At 31.4% G+C, this 17,914-nt stretch overlaps 3 protein-coding genes and 1 long non-coding RNA gene across 4 annotated transcripts; all 4 read left to right on the top strand.

Annotated features, from left to right (window-relative positions):
• Positions 1-253: 253 nt before the first annotated feature.
• Positions 254-3,907, top strand: LOC146949148 (uncharacterized). The gene is made up of 5 exons (XM_085748490.1): positions 254-315; positions 2,949-3,152; positions 3,243-3,345; positions 3,430-3,505; positions 3,807-3,907. Exons 1-5 carry the CDS (start codon positions 254-256, stop codon positions 3,905-3,907), a joined length of 546 nt encoding a protein of 181 aa, XP_085604616.1.
• Positions 3,908-3,953: 46 nt separating this feature from the next.
• Positions 3,954-5,554, top strand: LOC146949147 (uncharacterized). The gene is made up of 2 exons (XR_015027150.1): positions 3,954-5,331; positions 5,433-5,554. It is a non-coding gene; the product is annotated as an uncharacterized LOC146949147 (long non-coding RNA).
• Positions 5,555-6,886: 1,332 nt separating this feature from the next.
• LOC146949146 (receptor-like protein EIX2) lies at positions 6,887-10,478 on the top strand. The gene is made up of 2 exons (XM_085745226.1): positions 6,887-10,075; positions 10,253-10,478. Exon 1 carries the CDS (start codon positions 7,948-7,950, stop codon positions 10,039-10,041), a length of 2,094 nt encoding a protein of 697 aa, XP_085601352.1. The 5' UTR covers positions 6,887-7,947; the 3' UTR covers positions 10,042-10,075; positions 10,253-10,478.
• A 3,500-nt stretch (positions 10,479-13,978) lies between these two features.
• LOC146949145 (uncharacterized) lies at positions 13,979-14,546 on the top strand. Its single transcript, XM_085748489.1, has 2 exons — positions 13,979-14,128; positions 14,238-14,546. Exons 1-2 carry the CDS (start codon positions 13,979-13,981, stop codon positions 14,544-14,546), a joined length of 459 nt encoding a protein of 152 aa, XP_085604615.1.
• The last annotated feature ends 3,368 nt before the right edge of the window (positions 14,547-17,914 follow it).

The following is a 17,914-nucleotide window of genomic DNA, read 5'->3' as shown; positions in this document are numbered from 1 at the left end:
CAATAAGAAAGAAGAAAATCATAACCAAACTTTGATCATGCAATAAGAAAACAATCTTGTCGGATTCAATCCATGTAATAAAAATATGATCGTATCAAGAAAATCTTTGATCAAATAGTAATTTTCTATCTAATCTAAGTTCATACTAAAGGAATTGTATTACCTTGGCATGTATCATATCAATACTAATCTTTACTAAATCAATTACCATAACCATGATATTAGTTATAGTATGAACCATTCACTTCTGAGAATGACGTTCAATGTGACTTTTCACTATTTTGATCAAGAACCACTCATTATTCAATTACAAATGTGAGTAACCTTTCAAAAATATTCTTCAAGATATTCACTCATTTTGCTACTTCAGGAGCATGTTCGAGTGGTATAAAAACATCTATTGTCTCATATTTTCCTCCATTTTTTTTCATGATAAAATAGATCTTATAAATTTGTGTTATGTTATGATTTAAATGTGTAGTTCTTCAAGAACTCAACATCAAATTTACATAAACGGCGATCAAGAAAAATCACCGTTTTTTACGGCCCATAAGGGTGTTTATTAAAGCATTAATTCTTCAGGAACTATGCCACAAATCTTCATGAACAATGATTGAGATAATTCATTCCTTAAGTAGTCCTTCAGGGATGCTTTCAATAATATGTTTATTTTAGTTCTTCAATAACTATATCACAGATGTTCATAACCAATGATCTTTGAAAATTATTCTTCAAGTAATCCTTAAAAGGAGGTATCAATATTGAATTTTTCAAGAATTCATTGAGAATAAAAATTGCCTTTTTAAATTTTCAGGAATTAGCCAACTGATTTAAACAGAATTTGAGACTTTTGAGTTTTTCTGAAACTCATAGAGAATAAACTCTAGACTTTTGAATTCTTGTGAAATTCATATAAAATTTGGTTTTTAAGTTCTTCAAGAACTATATAACCAATCCAATCAGTTAATTGTAGGATCCTTCTAGGATGTATCATTACCGAATTCTTCAGGAATTCATAGAAAATAAAACCGAGTTTTTAAGTTCTTCAAGAACTATACAATATATTTAAACAATGAAATCAATTCTCTAAGCAATCCTTTAGAGATTAACACTTTTGAATTCTTCAAAAAAAGAGTATCGAATAAATAATCACAGTAACATAAAACAATTCAGATAATAATGATTTAATGCAACCATAATGACATAACATTTTAATATGGTAATTATTCGTGAATATTAAAATACTAATGACTACAATATTAAAATACAATAAAATTCACATTAAAGAAAAAAAATAGTTACTACTCTTGCACATTAAGATATATTATTCATCAAGTGATTAAAATATACACTAAAGATGATCATACTAAAACAGAGCAATTTTACGATGAAAATAATGAAAATTGTGCTACTTTTGCAATCCTTCAGGGATATTAAAATACTTATTGATTCTTTGTGAGTTCTTCCGAAACTATATAATAAATTAAATCTTGATCAAAAATATAATAACTCTAATTAATTCATTTGTACAATCCTTCAGGGATGCATCTTTGTTGAATTCATTAGGAATTCAGTAAAAAAAATTGTGTTTTTAAGCAATCCTTCAGGGATGCAACACCTTTGAATTCATCAGGAATTCATTGGAAAACAATTTGAGTTTTTAAGCAATCCTTCAGGGATTCAAAACCTTTGAATTCATCAGGAATTCATTGGAAAATAATTTGAGTTTTTAAACAATCCTTCAAGGATGCGTTCCTTTCTGAATATAGTTCTTCGGGAACTATATTATAGATTTGATCAATCTTTTATGCAATCCTTCAGGGATGCTTGAATTTTTTATTAAAAATAAACAAACAGTATATAATTTGCATAATAACAATAAAGTGTATCTATAAGGCATTGATTCCAAATTGATGGAATTACAACAATAGCCTATAATCATCGATACAAAACCACAATCTACTATAATAGATTAAGAAGAGTTATGTACCTTCTTAGTTGATTAGAGCGTGCTGATAACGTGTTATGAATATAAGTAAATAGAGATAGAAGTAGAGAGAATGAGAAGAAGAGAGAATAAGGAGAAGTATTCTTATTCACTGATGTGTTTATGAATGTTACAATGAGCTCTATTTATAGGGAAATAGAGTAGCATATGAACTAAGCCCAATAACCTAGTGGAATGGCCCATTAACCAATTTGCTATTTGGACATCCACTATTAATATTTATAACAATAAATAAGTTTTTCTTTTAGTCAGGATTTTAAACAAGTGTTTTAATCACTCATATTGAATTATTTTAATTGTGATCAGAAAGTACCTGTCCAATAATATTCAATCCTAAATGAAAATGAAAATAAAAATAGAGTAATAATTTGTGGATCTAAATAGAGTAAATAGTATAAAATATTGATCATTAATTAATAGAATAATGTCTTATTTTATTCTCTAAAGTTTAAACTTTACATTAAACAACCAGTAAAAAAAATGTAACAAAAAAAAAAACAACCAGTAAAAAAACACTTTATATAACAAGAATGTACATCAGTAAAACTTCAACCAATGTTATTTCTTTTCTTTCTAAATTCTTTTTAGGCTGAGGCGAAAATTTCAATCAATTTTTAAGAAAAGTCAATTTTTAAGAAAAGTTGGTGATATTCTTGCAATTAACTTATAAAAGAAATGCAACAAAAAAAAACTTATAAAAGAAATATTGATTTTGTCATGTTTGGTCGCTCTAAAATAGAATTGAAATTTTCTTTAAAATTCATTCTAACTTTAGGCTAGAAATAAAGATTTTAATTCCACAAATATTTTTAGGTTCAAATTTGTTGTTCAATTCATCTTTACATAAATATATTCAAGCATTAGTCATTTAACTTTTTTTTTTTACAAAAAATTTAGTTATTTAACATTAAACCCATTAAAACTATAATCAATTTTATAGTTCTTCCTCCGTGTACACTGTTCGAAGTGCTTACAACTTTATAACTGTTAATGGTCTTGTTACTTCTGAGGTGCCTGTCTCTTCTTTGTGGAATAAGGATGTTCCTTTGAAGGTGATCTTATTTGCTTGGCGCTTGTTTCGTGATAGGCTTCCTACCAAAAATAATCTTTATCATCGTCATGTTATTGGTGTTGATGCTCAGCTGTGTGTCGGTGGGTGTGGGGAGGTGGAAACATCTTCACACTTATTATTACATTGTACTGTTTTTGGTGCTGTTTGGCATTATATTCTTAGGTGGTTTGGTTTGGTAGCGGTCTTGTCAGGTGACGCTAATAGTCATTTTCATCAGTTTGGGTTTTTGGGTGGTGTGGCCAAAACTAGGCGTGCTATTTTACAGGTTATTTGGTTTGCAGTAACGTGGAAAATATGGAAAGAAAGAAACAATAGAATTTTCAAAAACAAATTTTGCTCTATTACACAGGTGGTGGACAAGATCAAGTCTCTGACCTTCACGTGGTTGAAGGGGAAATATGCCAGCCTTCCCCTCAACTACCATGGTTGGTGGACTAGCCCATTCTCTGTTTTAGGCATTGGTTAACTGCTTCTTTGTTTTCAGTTTTTTGTTCTTTGGTGGTTAGGCGTTAGCCTTGTAAATATTATGTTGACTCTTGTTTGAGATCGGGTGTTTCTTCCTTTTGCACTCCTTGTGCTAGGAAGGCCCTTGTGGTGTGTTAATATATTTCATTTTAGTCTCTTAAAAAAAAAAATTTACCTAATCAATTTTTACCAAATACATACTCATCAAACTTACAAGTCTTTGTATTTCTTGTTGGACCCACTTTATGTTTCTATGTACAGATTATGTATTTGTCGTAGCCGTGAATTGCGGTGGTCCACAATTAGAAGACTTTCCAAGTGCAGAAATTCCGACCCATTTTCCTTACTCGGCACGTATGTGAGCAATTTGTAAATAAAGGTTGTTGTTTCTTTCGTGAACTAAAAATTGGGTTTTTTCTAGATTACCCTCTCTTATTTAGAGGGTATTTACCCCCTCATGATATCAACCAATCAAAATGTAGTATACATTGGCAACATTAAATGTCAAATAAATGAGTAACTTTTTTCTATAAAAAAAAAAATCAATTTTAGGTAACTTTTCATACTTTTAATTTTTATTTAATTATAGACAAGATTACATTATAGGTCCTTTATCTTATTTATTTGTAACACTTTGGTCCTTTATCTTTATTTTTTTCCGTTAAGGTCTTTTATCTCTCATAAAAGCACATATACATCATTTTTCTCATTTTTATATTAAAAAAATACATAATTTTATTTTTTAAAATATATTTTTATTAAAAATGAAAAAAAATCCAGAAATATGATGAAGATGTTCATCGTCTTCATCTTCTTTCTTTGAATCTTCATCATCTTCATCGAATCAGAAAAAATTCTACACAAATATATCTCAAAATATCATGAATTAATGTTATGTTCACCTCAAATCTTCTTTTAAACACAAAAATCAAAACTCTATAGAAAAGAGATTTAGTTTCATCACAAAAAAAAAAAAAATTAGTTATATAAATTGTCACACCGTATATTATTATTATTTTCTAACTCAATATTCAAACCCTGCATAAAAATAAACCCAAAGTTTAGAGCAGCTTTGCACATCAATTTTGTTGTTTCCGGAACAATCTTAACTTTTGTAAAACCTAACCCTTCCGCCAGTGACTAAGCCTCCACCATCCGCCTTGCAACATTTGTGAAATTAAGGTTTTGATTTTTGTGTTTAAAAGAATATTTGAGGTGAATATAACATTAATTCATGATATTTGGAGATATATTTTAGTAGAATTTTTTTTATTTAAAGAAGATGATGAAGAGTCAAAGGAAGAAGATGAAGATGATGAACATCTTCATCATATTTCTGAATTTTTTTTTTCATTTTTAATAAAAATATATTTTTAGAAATAAAATTATGTATTTTTAAAAATGAGAAAAAAGATGTATATGTGCTTTTAAGAGAGATAAAGGACCTAAACGGGAAAAAATAAAGATAAATGACCAAATTGTTACAAAAAAATAAGATAAAGGACCCCAAATGTAATCTTGCCTTAATTATATTTAGTTGTTCAATCTTAATTAGTTTACACGACAAGACTGGCTTAGAACAATTAAAATTTCACATCAAATTTCTTTCATCTGAATGTCCTTAAATTTATCCGTTACATTCATAAAATTTCTTCTTCCCATTTTGATTGTTCAATTTTGTCGTTCTAAACTGCCGCATTTTTCAATTTTCGTGAAAATCGTCGTCGTTCGTTTGATTTCAAATATCGTGAGAATTATCGTTATTTCCAGAACCACGTCAGATATGGTGAGTTGATTTTTCTTTTTGATTTGATTTTTCTTGGTTGTGAGGTAGTTAATTATAACAATTGAGCAAGTCATATGTTATACTTTAAGGATTGCTAGCAGGTGTTGCTGCTGTGATGTTTTGGGAGTTTGCTAGCATTTTTTTCGGTTGCTGCTGATATGGTTATGTCACGAGGCTTTTGTTCTTTTGTTTGGACTTAAAGGCTTTGGCTGATAGTGGGGTAGGTCTATGCGTGTTAGCAGATTTTATTAGGTTGGCTACTTAAATAAAAAAAAAGTCACGATACCTGACACGGTTCTAGAAACAACGACAATTCTCACTATAATTTGAAACTGCAGCAGTTTGGAATGACAAAATTGAACAATCAAAATGGGAAGAAAACGAAAAAGAAACAAGAATTGATCAATAGGGAAGAATAAAGAAGAAATTTGAATGAGGGAGATGTTTTTGTTCTCACGTTCGGGGTTGTGGAATGGAAGAAATTTTATGAATGTAAGTGATGAATGTAAGGACATCCAGATGAAAGAAATTTGATGTAAAAATTTTATTTGTTATAAGTCTTGTAGTGTAAATTAATTAAGATTGAACACCTTAATATAATTAAATAAAAGAGTAAATTACACTCTTCTCCCCTCAAAGATTCTTGAATTACATTCCCCTCCCCTGTTATGTTAAAATATACACTCCCCTCCCCTCTTATTCCAAACATATTAGAAAACATTTCATTCCCCTCCCTTAAGAGAAGCTTGAATTACATTCTTCTCTCTTCTTATGTTAAAATCTACACTTTACTTCCTCAATAATCTAGCAAAAATAAAATAAAATAATCTAACACACTTAAAAAAAAGTACCACGGGTCTATTTTAACATAATCAAAATTTGAATACATATTTTTCGCTATTTTTTAATCACAATTACATTAACATATAATTTTAAACCCTATTATAAAATATGAAACAACCAAAAAATAAAATTACAATAATTACTAAATACAATAAAATATGGTTATATAAAAATTAGTTTTATACTATAAATTATAAACTTAATAGCAAAATATTTAAGTTTAATTACCATTGATATTTAAATTATAAAGAAATGAATTTATTTTTCTTAAATGGTGGTTCAAAATTAGTATATATCATAAAAATATTTATTTATGTTAAAATAGATTAAAGTGTAGTACATATTTAATTATTAAGGAAGAGGGTTGTAATTCAAGCATCTTAGAAGGAAAGGAGTGTAGATTTTATTTTTAAAGGGAGGGAAGTGTATATTTTAACATAAGAGGGGAGGGGAGTGTAATTTACTCTAAATAAAAATTAAAAGTATTAAAAGTTACCTTATGATTAAGATGAACTTTTTTATTTTTAGAAAAAATTGATTCATATATTTGACATTTAATGTTGTCTATGCATATTACATTTTGATTGGTTAATATCATGAGAGGGTAAATTACCCCCTAAACAAGAGAGGGTAATGTAGTTCTCACCTAAAAATTGAGATTATATAAATGACTAAATCTCTTTTCTTTTCTTCATAAAAGACAAAAGATTATCTTTGAGAGTGAATATAATTTTTTGAACATTAAATGAATGGACAATAAAATTACAGGTTAACAATAAGAAGGAAGCAGGAATGAAAATACACACCTTCCTTAAACACGATTCTTTATATATGTGTGTTTGTGCAACTCTCAATATAGCATCTATTAGACAATTTCTTCAACAAAAAAAAAAAATTCTATTAGAGAATCTCATCATTACTTTGTAGTTGAAATGATGATGAGAAACTATAATATTACTAAATTTCATGCATTGTTAGTGTTGTCCTGCATTGTATTTGTTGGGTTCAACTCAGCAACAAATAATGGAGACACAGAGTGCAAAGAGAGGGAGAGACAAGCACTGCTCACGTTCAAACAAGGCCTTAAAGATGAGAATGACATGTTGTCCACATGGAAGGACGGTCCAACTGCAGATTGTTGCAAATGGGAAGGAGTTCAATGCAACAACCAAACTGGTTATGTTCAAAGTCTTGATCTGCATGGTTCAGAATTCTACTATATGAGTGGTGAAATAAATTTTTCACTAACTGAGCTGCAACATCTAAAATATCTATTTGAATACTAGTGGTCAAATCCCAAAATTTATTGGCTCCTTCAGCAAGTTACGATACCTCAATCTCTCAAATGGTTATTATGATGGGAAGATTCCTTCTCAACTTGGAAATCTCTCACAATTGCAACACCTTGATCTTAGCAACAATGAACTCATTGGAGCAATCCCTTTCCAACTCGGAAATATTTCATCGTTGGAGTCTCTTGTACTCCGTCACAATTCTAATCTTAGAATAAAAAATCAAAATCATGGCAATGTTGAGTGGCTATCAAATCTCTCTTCTTTGAGAAATCTTGACCTGAGCCATGTTCAAAATCTCAAAGATTCTACCATTAGCATCCTGGAGTTTCTGGTGAAGCTTCCAAGCCTTGAAGAATTGCATCTAAGTGAATGTAGCCTTTCTGATACCAATATTCTTCCTTTATCGGATTCTCATTTGAACTTTTCCACTAATTCTCTTAATGTACTTGATCTATCTGAGAATCGGTTGGAATCATCGATGATATTCAACTGGGTTCTTAACTACAGCTCAAACCTTCAACACCTTGACCTCAATGATAATTTATTAAGAGGTACCATTCCTGGTGATTTTGGAAATATAATGCATTCACTTGTAAGTCTCGATCTGTCAAATAACAGTCTAGAAGGCAAGATCCCAAAATCCATTGGGAATATATGCAGCTTGGAGACATTTAAGGCTTACGACAATCACTTGAGCGGAGAGATCTCAGATTTTATTAACCATAATAACAATACCAGGTGCAACAGAAATTCTTCCTCATTACAAGAACTTCTGTTATCATATAATCATATTTCGGGCGTGTTACCTGACCTTTCAACCCTATCATCTTTGAGATATTTGCAACTTTGTGGCAATAAATTAACTGGAGAAATAACCACAAGCATGGGATTACTTGAGGACTTACGGAGTTTGGACCTGGGTGACAACTCTTTTGACGGGGTTATCACAGAGTCCCATTTCACAAACCTCTCCGAATTGGAATACTTGTATTTGTCTCACAACTCGTTGACTATAAAGGTTAGTGATGACTGGGTTCCTCCTTTTCAATTAGTAGAATTGGAATTATCATATTGTAATCTGAATTCTAGATTTCCTAATTGGCTCCAAACACAAAAGGAATTATCCACTCTTTACCTTTCAAATGTTGGCAATCTACCTCAAATACCTAATTGGTTTTGGGGCAAATTGCAAACACTAGCTTTTGTTGACATTTCAAACAACAATATCGCTGGCAGGATTCCCAATTTGGAAGTCAATATTGGCTTCAACAACCAACCTCAAATAAATTTGAGTTCAAATCAACTTGAAGGTTCCATACCTTCTTTTTTATCGCAAGCAGGAGCAATGTATCTTTCCAATAATAAATTTTCAGATTTAGCTACCTTTCTATGCAGCAAAAGGAGAAGTGATTTTGATTTTTTCGAAATGTTGGATTTGTCAAACAATCAATTAAAGGGTGAGTTGCCTGATTGTTGGAATAATCTAACCTCATTAAGGTTTGTTGACCTGAGCAATAACAAGTTGTCCGGAACAATTCCATCCTCAATGGGTGACCTTGGAAATTTAGAGGTTTTGATATTAAGAAATAATAGTTTGAGTGGTCAACTTCCTTCCTCCTTGAAGATTTTCCCTCAGGGCTTGCGTTTTCTGGATCTTGGTGAAAATAAGTTTCATGGTGCATTACCTTCATGGATTGGAGACAGTCTACACGGATTAATAATCTTAAGCCTTCGATCAAATAGCTTCAACGGAAGTCTACCTTCAAATCTCTGTTATTTGAGAAAACTTCAAGTATTAGATCTGTCACTAAATAGCTTCTCAGGAGGAATTCCGTCATGTGTTAAGAATTTTAATTCAATGACTTGGGATACCGCCAGCTTAACTGTACCGTTGGATCATTATCTACTCATCACCAGATATGGTATTTTTAAGATAAACTATGAAATCGACCTGTCCTTGGTGTGGAAAGGTGTAAACCAACGTTACAAAAATGCAGATAGGTTTTTAAAAACCATTGATCTCTCAAGCAACCATCTTACAGGGGAAATACCAACTGAAATGGAGTTCTTATTTGGATTGATTGCCTTAAATTTATCAAGGAACAATCTCAGCGGGGAAATCATTTCAAACATAGGAAACTTCAAATCACTCGAATTTCTTGATCTGTCAAGAAATCGTCTTTCAGGCAGAATTCCTTCCAGTCTAGCTCATATTGATCGTCTTGCTATGTTGGATTTGTCAAACAACCAACTCTATGGAAAAATTCCAATTGGAACACAGTTGCAGACCTTTAACGCTTCAAGTTTTGATGGAAATTCTAATCTTTGTGGAGATCCCCTTGATAGAAAATGTCCAGGAGAAGAGCCATCAAAACCAGAAGTGCCAACAACTGATGCAGGAGATGACAATTCAATATTTCTGGAAGCATTCTACATGAGCATGGGGATAGGATTCTTCACTGGTTTCGTTGGCTTGGTAGGCTCAATATTGTTACTGCCGTCATGGAAAGAAACCTACTCCAAATTCTTGAATGCGTTAATATTGAGAATCATCATGTGCTGGAAGCAGTGAATGTATCTTTCCTGTTGCTCTACATGATCAGCAGGTACTTGTGTTCTTTATTACTTTTTGTATGACTCAATAATTTTTAGTCTTGCGATAGATGCTTTATTATTACCACCGTTGATATATATGTGTACAATATGCATGACATTACTTGCCCCCATATGTTGATTATTCCATTGAAATTGCACTGTTTGATGTTTATTTTTATTTTTTGCAGGATCTCCTATTCCTACTGTATGTGATAATTACTTCTTTTGCTGTTATAGAATAATACAAATTGTTAAGTTCTGTGGAGTCACCCTTGACTTTTTGGTTATGGGTAGGATAGTATGAATAAATGTCATTTTGTTAAAACTATAGTGTGTGACTGTGTTTTGTAAAACTTTAATGTAATACCTTTAGTTAAAGAATAATATATGAGAGTCATCAATCGCTTATTAGCATGATTGTTCACCTACTTATGCCTTTGTTACAAGTAAAAAATAATAATAATAAGATTTGCAACTAGTTTATGTCATTCTTTATATTCGCATATAGTTTCTACTAGTGACTTTTTTTTTACGAGTTCAGATAAATACAAACCCCTTGTCTTGGAAAATATCAAATGAAAATCTCTCTTTTAATTTTCCTATTCATATGGTTTATGATATATCTCATGATGCATTAATAGATGGACTGTATTGATACCTGAATATAATTTTCTATTAATGACAAAAGTTACTTTTTTTAGATACATCTCAGCAAGGAAATTGTTTCGACACTTGTATATTACTATCTTGTTTTGCAAATTTATCTTCAATCTAACGAAAATAAAAGTATTTTGATTAAAAACTAAATGTTCAACTCATACTAATCATTTTGACTGAAGCAAAGGGCTATAGCACAATTTGAATTATGTGAATGCCATGACCACAATATCCAAAACACACACAGTAAAAACTGAAATTGAATTTTGTTTCAGGATCATCAATTCCTTTCTTTATGGGATGGATGCGTTTCTTATGTTATATTTTGGCTAGCATCCTCGAGCACGCATTTGCGTCTTGGTTACACAGGCACATAGGATGGATAAGTATTCTGCTGCACTAAATAAAATGAATGTAGTTAAAACTTTACTGTATTGTTATGTGATATATATCAAATATAGCCATACCTTTTATCATGAACTATCCCAACTGTTTTCACATCCAAACATAAGCAAATTTCGTTGATATTTTTCGGAGCGAATGTAAGTGTGGCTCCAGTGATAAGCTCATAGTTAGGATCTGATAAATCTCCAGTGATAAACAAATCCAATTTTCAAAGATATTTAAATGGACCAAAGCTCCTTGGAAGAATGGCTACCAGTCACACCAAAAGAAGTAATAATTAATTATCCTCAACAAGAGCAAGTTTTTTTCAATAATTAGAAATTTTATTAATAATGTCCAAACTCGACATCATAGTTAAAAAACTGTACTCACCTTCTATGAAAGGTTGCAGAGATTCCACACACTATCATTTGTTCGAAAATCGGATCGAAAGATCACGATACAAAATCGGTAAGTACATAACAACTTCAATGGTCCTACACTATTTGGCCAAGATACACCAACCAGAAGTTAATCACTCCACAATACACTGTACTTACACCGTATATTCAAAATATTGTGCAACACGCAAGATTTTCACAGCCAAACATACCAAGACCGTATAAGATAAAATTAATTTCTGCACAAGACACATACAGGCTTAACAGCCACCTTATCACCAATCCTGCTCCAAGGCTGATAGGAAAATACCACACTATGAGTCTCATGTAAAATCAATCCTTACAAATTCAGAACCAAACTTAGGCCCTCAACAATCACACCTTTCACTGGATTTGGCTCAAAACATCCCAGACTATCAGAATTTAGCCAACAACACAAAATCAAATCCAAAACAAATAGGACCAAGTTGAATCCAACTACTTATCATTCAGGCCCCCATAGAATGCAACCAGAATTTTACTCGGCTTCCTCCACTCTCAAATACCAACCTTAACAAATGACTTTGTATATTTTATCATCCCATCACATTTTAAAAAGACTCGTATAAGAGAAATCTCTATATATGGCTCGATTAAAAGAAAAATTTAAATCATAATGACTCAAGTTGATAGATAGATTCTGAAGCTGATGTAAACTTGCAATGATATCAAAGGCACATGAGATTTCTTCATTCCTAGTTGAGAAGTGTTCAAAAAAAGATTCAATAACCGAGGAGCTTTAATACAACACATCCTTATCTTACCTCTATAGTCTAAGGAAGTTAGATTCAATGCATCAATGTCTAACTTCCAAGGAACGTTGTCAAAATAAATTATGTTCAAACGACGTAACATTGAACTGATAATATGGATGGAAAACTCAAATGTGCATCCCCGGAAAACGAACCAGGCAGGACATATACTTTGGTACAAGTACAAGGACATTACACAACAAAATTTTGTCAATTTTTCCATTCCACAAAACACATCAGGTGGCATTAGTTTACAATTGCAGTTAAAAATGTAAATGCGCCACATCGAGAGATTTAATGGAAATATATCTAGGTGGAGGACCCCAGGCAGACGGCCCCTATGATCGACTATGTTCAAATGACAGAGTGTTGGACAAGTTATGTTTAAGTCAAAATCAAATTCATAGTGTTTAAGTGTGAGGTCTACAAGATTGATACAATTAGAAAACAGACCCAAAAGCACATGTATGGTGATAGAAAGTTTTGTAGGTGTAGATACTTCAAACGATGATTTTTAAGTAAGGTTGGTAGTTTTTTTAGAATGTTGTATTTTAAAACAAGTTGTTAAAGTCTCACATCGGAAACATTAGCATACAACCAGAGGTAAAGTGGCTATATAAATTAGCGGTGTAGAATAACGGTGATAATGTGCCAACAAAGAGTTCTACTTTTCATTATGATGACCATCCATTCAATAGAACATTGCATTTTGATTTTATATCTTAATGTTATATTGGATTGGATGGGTTTTTCATCATAATTAAAAGTTATAAAGAACTTTGCTATTTAGAGCATCTCCAATTTTTTTATGGGTTACGAGTCTTGTTAACGAGTGTCTTTGAATTTTTAAAAAAAGTTAAAAAAAGTGCCTTCCAATGCAATAAATAAATAAATAAACTTTTATAAAATGTTACCACTTTATGTGCTTAAAGAGTGACTGGAGCACCCGTTAACATTTTCCGTTTTTTATTAAGATGTATCCAAAGTGACCCATGCGTATATTTTCAAAGGTAATGCCTAATACATTCACTCCAAAGTGGTGATTGACATGCACACTCTTCAATCATAAAACACACTCTATCATCTGTAAATTGTGTCTTTGGTGAGGTTGCATCAAATCTCAACATATGATAAAATATTCAGCACAAAAGAATGTAAAGAACTATACAATATCAGGTATCAATGTAGACTACAAATAACACCTCATGCAATTTATTAAAACATAATTACCGGTTTTTCAGAACGATACTTTTCTTATTTCCTGCATATCATCCTCCACTCATTGCATTAAAATGTAGATTTTTTAGATGAAAAGAGAAAATAAGTGTAAAAGGTGAAAGTAATTTTGTAACAAAAAAAATCTCTTATATAATTCGTATCCAAACAAACTATCTTTTAAAAAAAAATTGAAAGATAACAAACACGTCCCAAATTCCCTTAAAAAAAACAAACATGCGCTGAATTGAAATATTGAATTGGATTTGATTAAATTTTAAAATGAAATTGATTGGAAGATATAAAAGAACAAGATCTTATAATAGATTGCATAATTTTCCAATTAAATAGATCCAATCCAACAACCACTTCAACTCAAGACCTATAAATAAATAGTGTACTAATAGGGTTGTTGATACAAAATATTTGCACGATAGGAGTAATCAAAAACTCAACGAGGCACGCAATGATGCAAGATCAAAGAATGAAGTCTCTCTTGTTGCGAATTGCAGCATTAGAACCCAGCTCCATGATCCATTGTCCACTCCTCTCCTCCCTCCTTAACAAATGTCTTCAACAAGTTTTCAAATCCCCTACTCACCCTCCTTATGACTCGGTTAGAAACTAACTCGTTCTCTATTTTCTTTTGTTTACGTCAATTGATTTGAATCTATTAATAAGACCTAACAAGTTTCTATCATTTTAATTTTTTGGCTTGTATTTAGATGATAAAGAGAGCAGTGAAGGAGTTGAATGAGAAACGTGGCTTGACCGAGGAAGATATCTCCGACTTCATTAGAAGGGATAATGATTTACCGTTTGATCATGCATCTATTCTTCATATTCATCTTCAGAAGCTTTGCATGAGTGGAGAACTTTTGTATACCGAGGATGGGAAATATGTGTTTGTTGATGGTGAAAGTGAAGTGGAAGATGAAGAAGAAGAAGACGAAGAGGACGAATATGAAGAGGAGGAGGAGGAAAAGGAAGATGAGGATGAAGAGGAAAGAAAGAAGATGAGTACTATTATTTAACATTAATGTTCATACTAGATTGTTATTATCTTTTTTAGAACTGATTTTATTGCACTGTGGTGTTAAAACTACTTCAATGCCTCCTTAAGCTTCTTTTCTTTATGTATGAACATTTATGTGACATTAATGTAAATTATTTTCACACTATCATCACATTAAAAAACCATGTTTCCGCCATGTCATTTTAAACCAATTTAAGTTAATTAAAATAACAAATAACTGTCTAATATCACTCACAATTTGTTTGTCTTCTTCCTCACATGATTTTTTCATCTTCATCAAACTTATATATGCTTCTATTCTCGACATTGTGTATGGATTCTACGAAATTTTCTCTCTGCCATCGTGCAATAACGGTTCCTTCATGTGTTACGTTGAAATGATCTATAATATTCGGTGATGAAATTTACAGTGATGCATACTCCTACGATAGATGGGAAAATTATTTCAAAAAAAATTTGTATTGTGACATGACAAAATATTGTGCGGTGATATGGTATGTGTGTAAAGCATGTTTTATACCGGTGGTGCGGATCTATTGCACTCTAAGATTATAGCAATATAATATAACCGAGAAAAAAAATTACATAAGAAACATTAACAAGAAAAACAATACACTTACATGTGGGAATACGTAGGACTTTGCAATATTTAAGACTAATCTACTTTAAAAATATAAGTTCATAGCATAGCTCAGTTTGCAGTAACATGCATTATTATATACAGGAGTCGGGGTTCAAGTATGTTTAAAAGTTTGACTAACAATATATTAAGTCAATAAGATCAAGTTCTATATTCAAATCCCCTAAAAAAAGTTCTATTTTGAAATCTAACTTTACCATATATTAAGTCAATGAGATTAAGTTCTATATTCAAATCTCCTAAAAAAAAGTTCTATTTTGAATCTAACTTTATATGACATCATATTTGTTGAGTTTTAACTCAAACTTTGATGTTTGTGTTCTTGGAAAAATTGTGGAACGATTTGAAGAAATCGTAGCACGATTTGATGATTCTTAAAAATTAGGTGTTGTTGTTTATGGCAAATTGTGGCACGATTTGAGAAATCATGACACAATTTTGGATCAGGTTGAGTATTGTACTGGTGTACAAGTGCAAATCGTAGCACAATCGAGGGAATTGTGACATATATTTTTCCTAGATCTGAAACATTATAAAATCACTATTTGACCAATTTGTTGAGGTAGCTTGAGAATTTCATGCAAACCAAAGGATGGAATGTTTATGCAACTTAGAGGCTAAGAGTTGAGTTTCTTTGGGTGCAATTCAAATATTGAAGATGTGTATCTTGGAGAACTAAAAGAAAGAGCTCTTGGGACAAGGTTGGTTCCTTTTGGGGAGAGATTCATGGGGTTGAGAAACACGTGAGATGAGAGTCTTTGTGAGCAACTTGGGTGAATCTTTAGAGGCCAAAAGAGAAGATCCTTAGGAAATCAAATGCTAAGGGTTGATTTTTTTTGGAGTTAGATTCTAGAATTGGAAAACATCTTTGGTAGTGAAATCATTGAGTCTCTTGGCCACTGGAAGAGATTCAGAAAGAGGGTAGAAATTATGTTTGTTTTTGGAGAGCTTGTTGAAACTAATTTATTGTAACTCTTTTGTATCTCTATTTGTAAATAACTCATTGATAGCGAAGTAGAGAGATCTCTCTCCTCCATATGTTGGACATTGTTGGGCCAAACTAGGTGAACAAATTCTTGGTGAGTTGTTCTCTATATTCTACTCTCTTTATCTTGTTTGTTCTTGGTTGGTTTGTGCTTTGCAATTAGTTGTTAGATTAGATCTAGATTTGTTGTTGTTGCTTGTGGTAATTTTAGTTATTGGTTGCCATTGATGCTTTCCCCACACATCTAAATTTATTGTTGTGATTTTGAGTTGCCGAATTCATAAAAATATTTAATATAATTTATAATATTACATCTAAGTACATCAGTTATTGATTTATGTAAAAATGTTTAAATTATAGAAAATTTTAGAAAGTAGATTGTTTAACAATCATTACAAAATATAATTTAAAATTATTGAAAAATTAATCTATATTTACTCAAGTGTGTAGATATGTAGTTCTAAACAATTTTTGATGGCCTACAACTTAGTCTTTCTAGCTAAATAAACTTTAAAAAATGTCTTGACTTTGTCTATTTAAAATAAAGTATGATGTTGGTTGGGTCATATGTTTTTATTGGTTGGTTTGAAATATTTTTGTCCCTACTCAAATTTACCTTGATAAAGAACAAAATATCAAAACAAAAATAATTTTTACATCAATATTTGTTTTTGTCAAATTGATGCATGCATCAGAGATGGTCGCTCTTCTAAAAACAAGTTGCATATATTGTTGAAATATGTAGTTGTTGTGGAATAAAAAAGATGAAACATGTAACAAATTTCTAACAAACAAGAAATAAATAACTCTTAAAAACAATAAGTAATTCATGAAAATTGTTTAACCACATCAAGGTAACAACAATTTAGATAATTCATAAATATCTTAACTCTAGGAAAATTTCTAGTAAATGATAAGGCACTTCAACATCAATCCTAATACTGTTGACAACAAAATTTTATTCAAAGGAAATCCAGGGTTGAAGTTGCTCCCGTAATTATTGTCAACAAAGTTTGCATTGAAACTCCGCATCCCATCTCCATTAATATTGCCGCCAAAGTTATTTTGATGAAAAGTCATCATATCAACACCACCATTGCTTGGATTTTCATGTGGAGGTTTCCACATGTTGCTACATGTATTGTCATCAAAACCTCCAAAGTTTTCTTGAACTTCAAAATTTCCTTGATGACACAACACACCAATATCACCAACACCATAATTTGTATGTTGTGGTAGCAACATGTTGCTACCTGTGTTGTTATCAAAATCTTCAAAGTTAAATTGGTCTCCAAAATCTTCTTGAGGAAGCAATGTATCACCCCCACTCGAATTTGAATGAGGTATCCACATGTTCTTACCTGTGTTGTCATCAAAACCTTCAAAGTTTTTTTGATCTTCAAAATTTTCTTGAGGAGGCAATGAATCAACATTCCCATTCAGATTTGCATGTGGTAGTATCCCTGTGTTGCTACCTATAATGTCATCAAAACCTTAAAAGTTGCTTTGACCTACGAAATATCCTTGAGGAGGCAACACACCTACACCACCACTAGGATTTTCATGTGATTGTATCCCAATGTTGCTACCTATATTGTTAACAACATGCCCCAAATTTCCTCGAGGAAGAAACATATCATGAACACTACCACTATGGTTTTCATGTGATGGTATCTCCATGATACTATCAAAATCTTCCAATTTGTCTTGAAAAAACGCTGCATCAAAACCACCACTAGAA

This window comes from Medicago sativa, chromosome 2 (assembly GCF_051527215.1).
Source record: "Medicago sativa cultivar Bolivia chromosome 2, Bolivia_mono, whole genome shotgun sequence".
In the NCBI taxonomy this organism is placed as follows: Eukaryota; Viridiplantae; Streptophyta; class Magnoliopsida; order Fabales; family Fabaceae; genus Medicago; species Medicago sativa.
This window is presented reverse-complemented; position numbering and strand designations above follow the sequence as displayed.

Bases quoted from the DNA above. Each gene is read 5' to 3' on its own strand.
- LOC146949148 (XM_085748490.1), top strand. From the start codon at position 254: ATGACGTTCAATGTGACTTTTCACTATTTTGATCAAGAACCACTCATT. The intron at 3,346-3,429 runs GTTATTTGGTTT...TCTATTACACAG, and splicing joins CTAGGCGTGCTATTTTACAG to GTGGTGGACAAGATCAAGTC. The intron at 3,506-3,806 runs GTTGGTGGACTA...TTCTATGTACAG, and splicing joins CCTTCCCCTCAACTACCATG to ATTATGTATTTGTCGTAGCC.
- LOC146949146 (XM_085745226.1), top strand. From the start codon at position 7,948: ATGATATTCAACTGGGTTCTTAACTACAGCTCAAACCTTCAACACCTT.
- LOC146949145 (XM_085748489.1), top strand. From the start codon at position 13,979: ATGATGCAAGATCAAAGAATGAAGTCTCTCTTGTTGCGAATTGCAGCA. The intron at 14,129-14,237 runs GTTAGAAACTAA...GCTTGTATTTAG, and splicing joins CTCACCCTCCTTATGACTCG to ATGATAAAGAGAGCAGTGAA.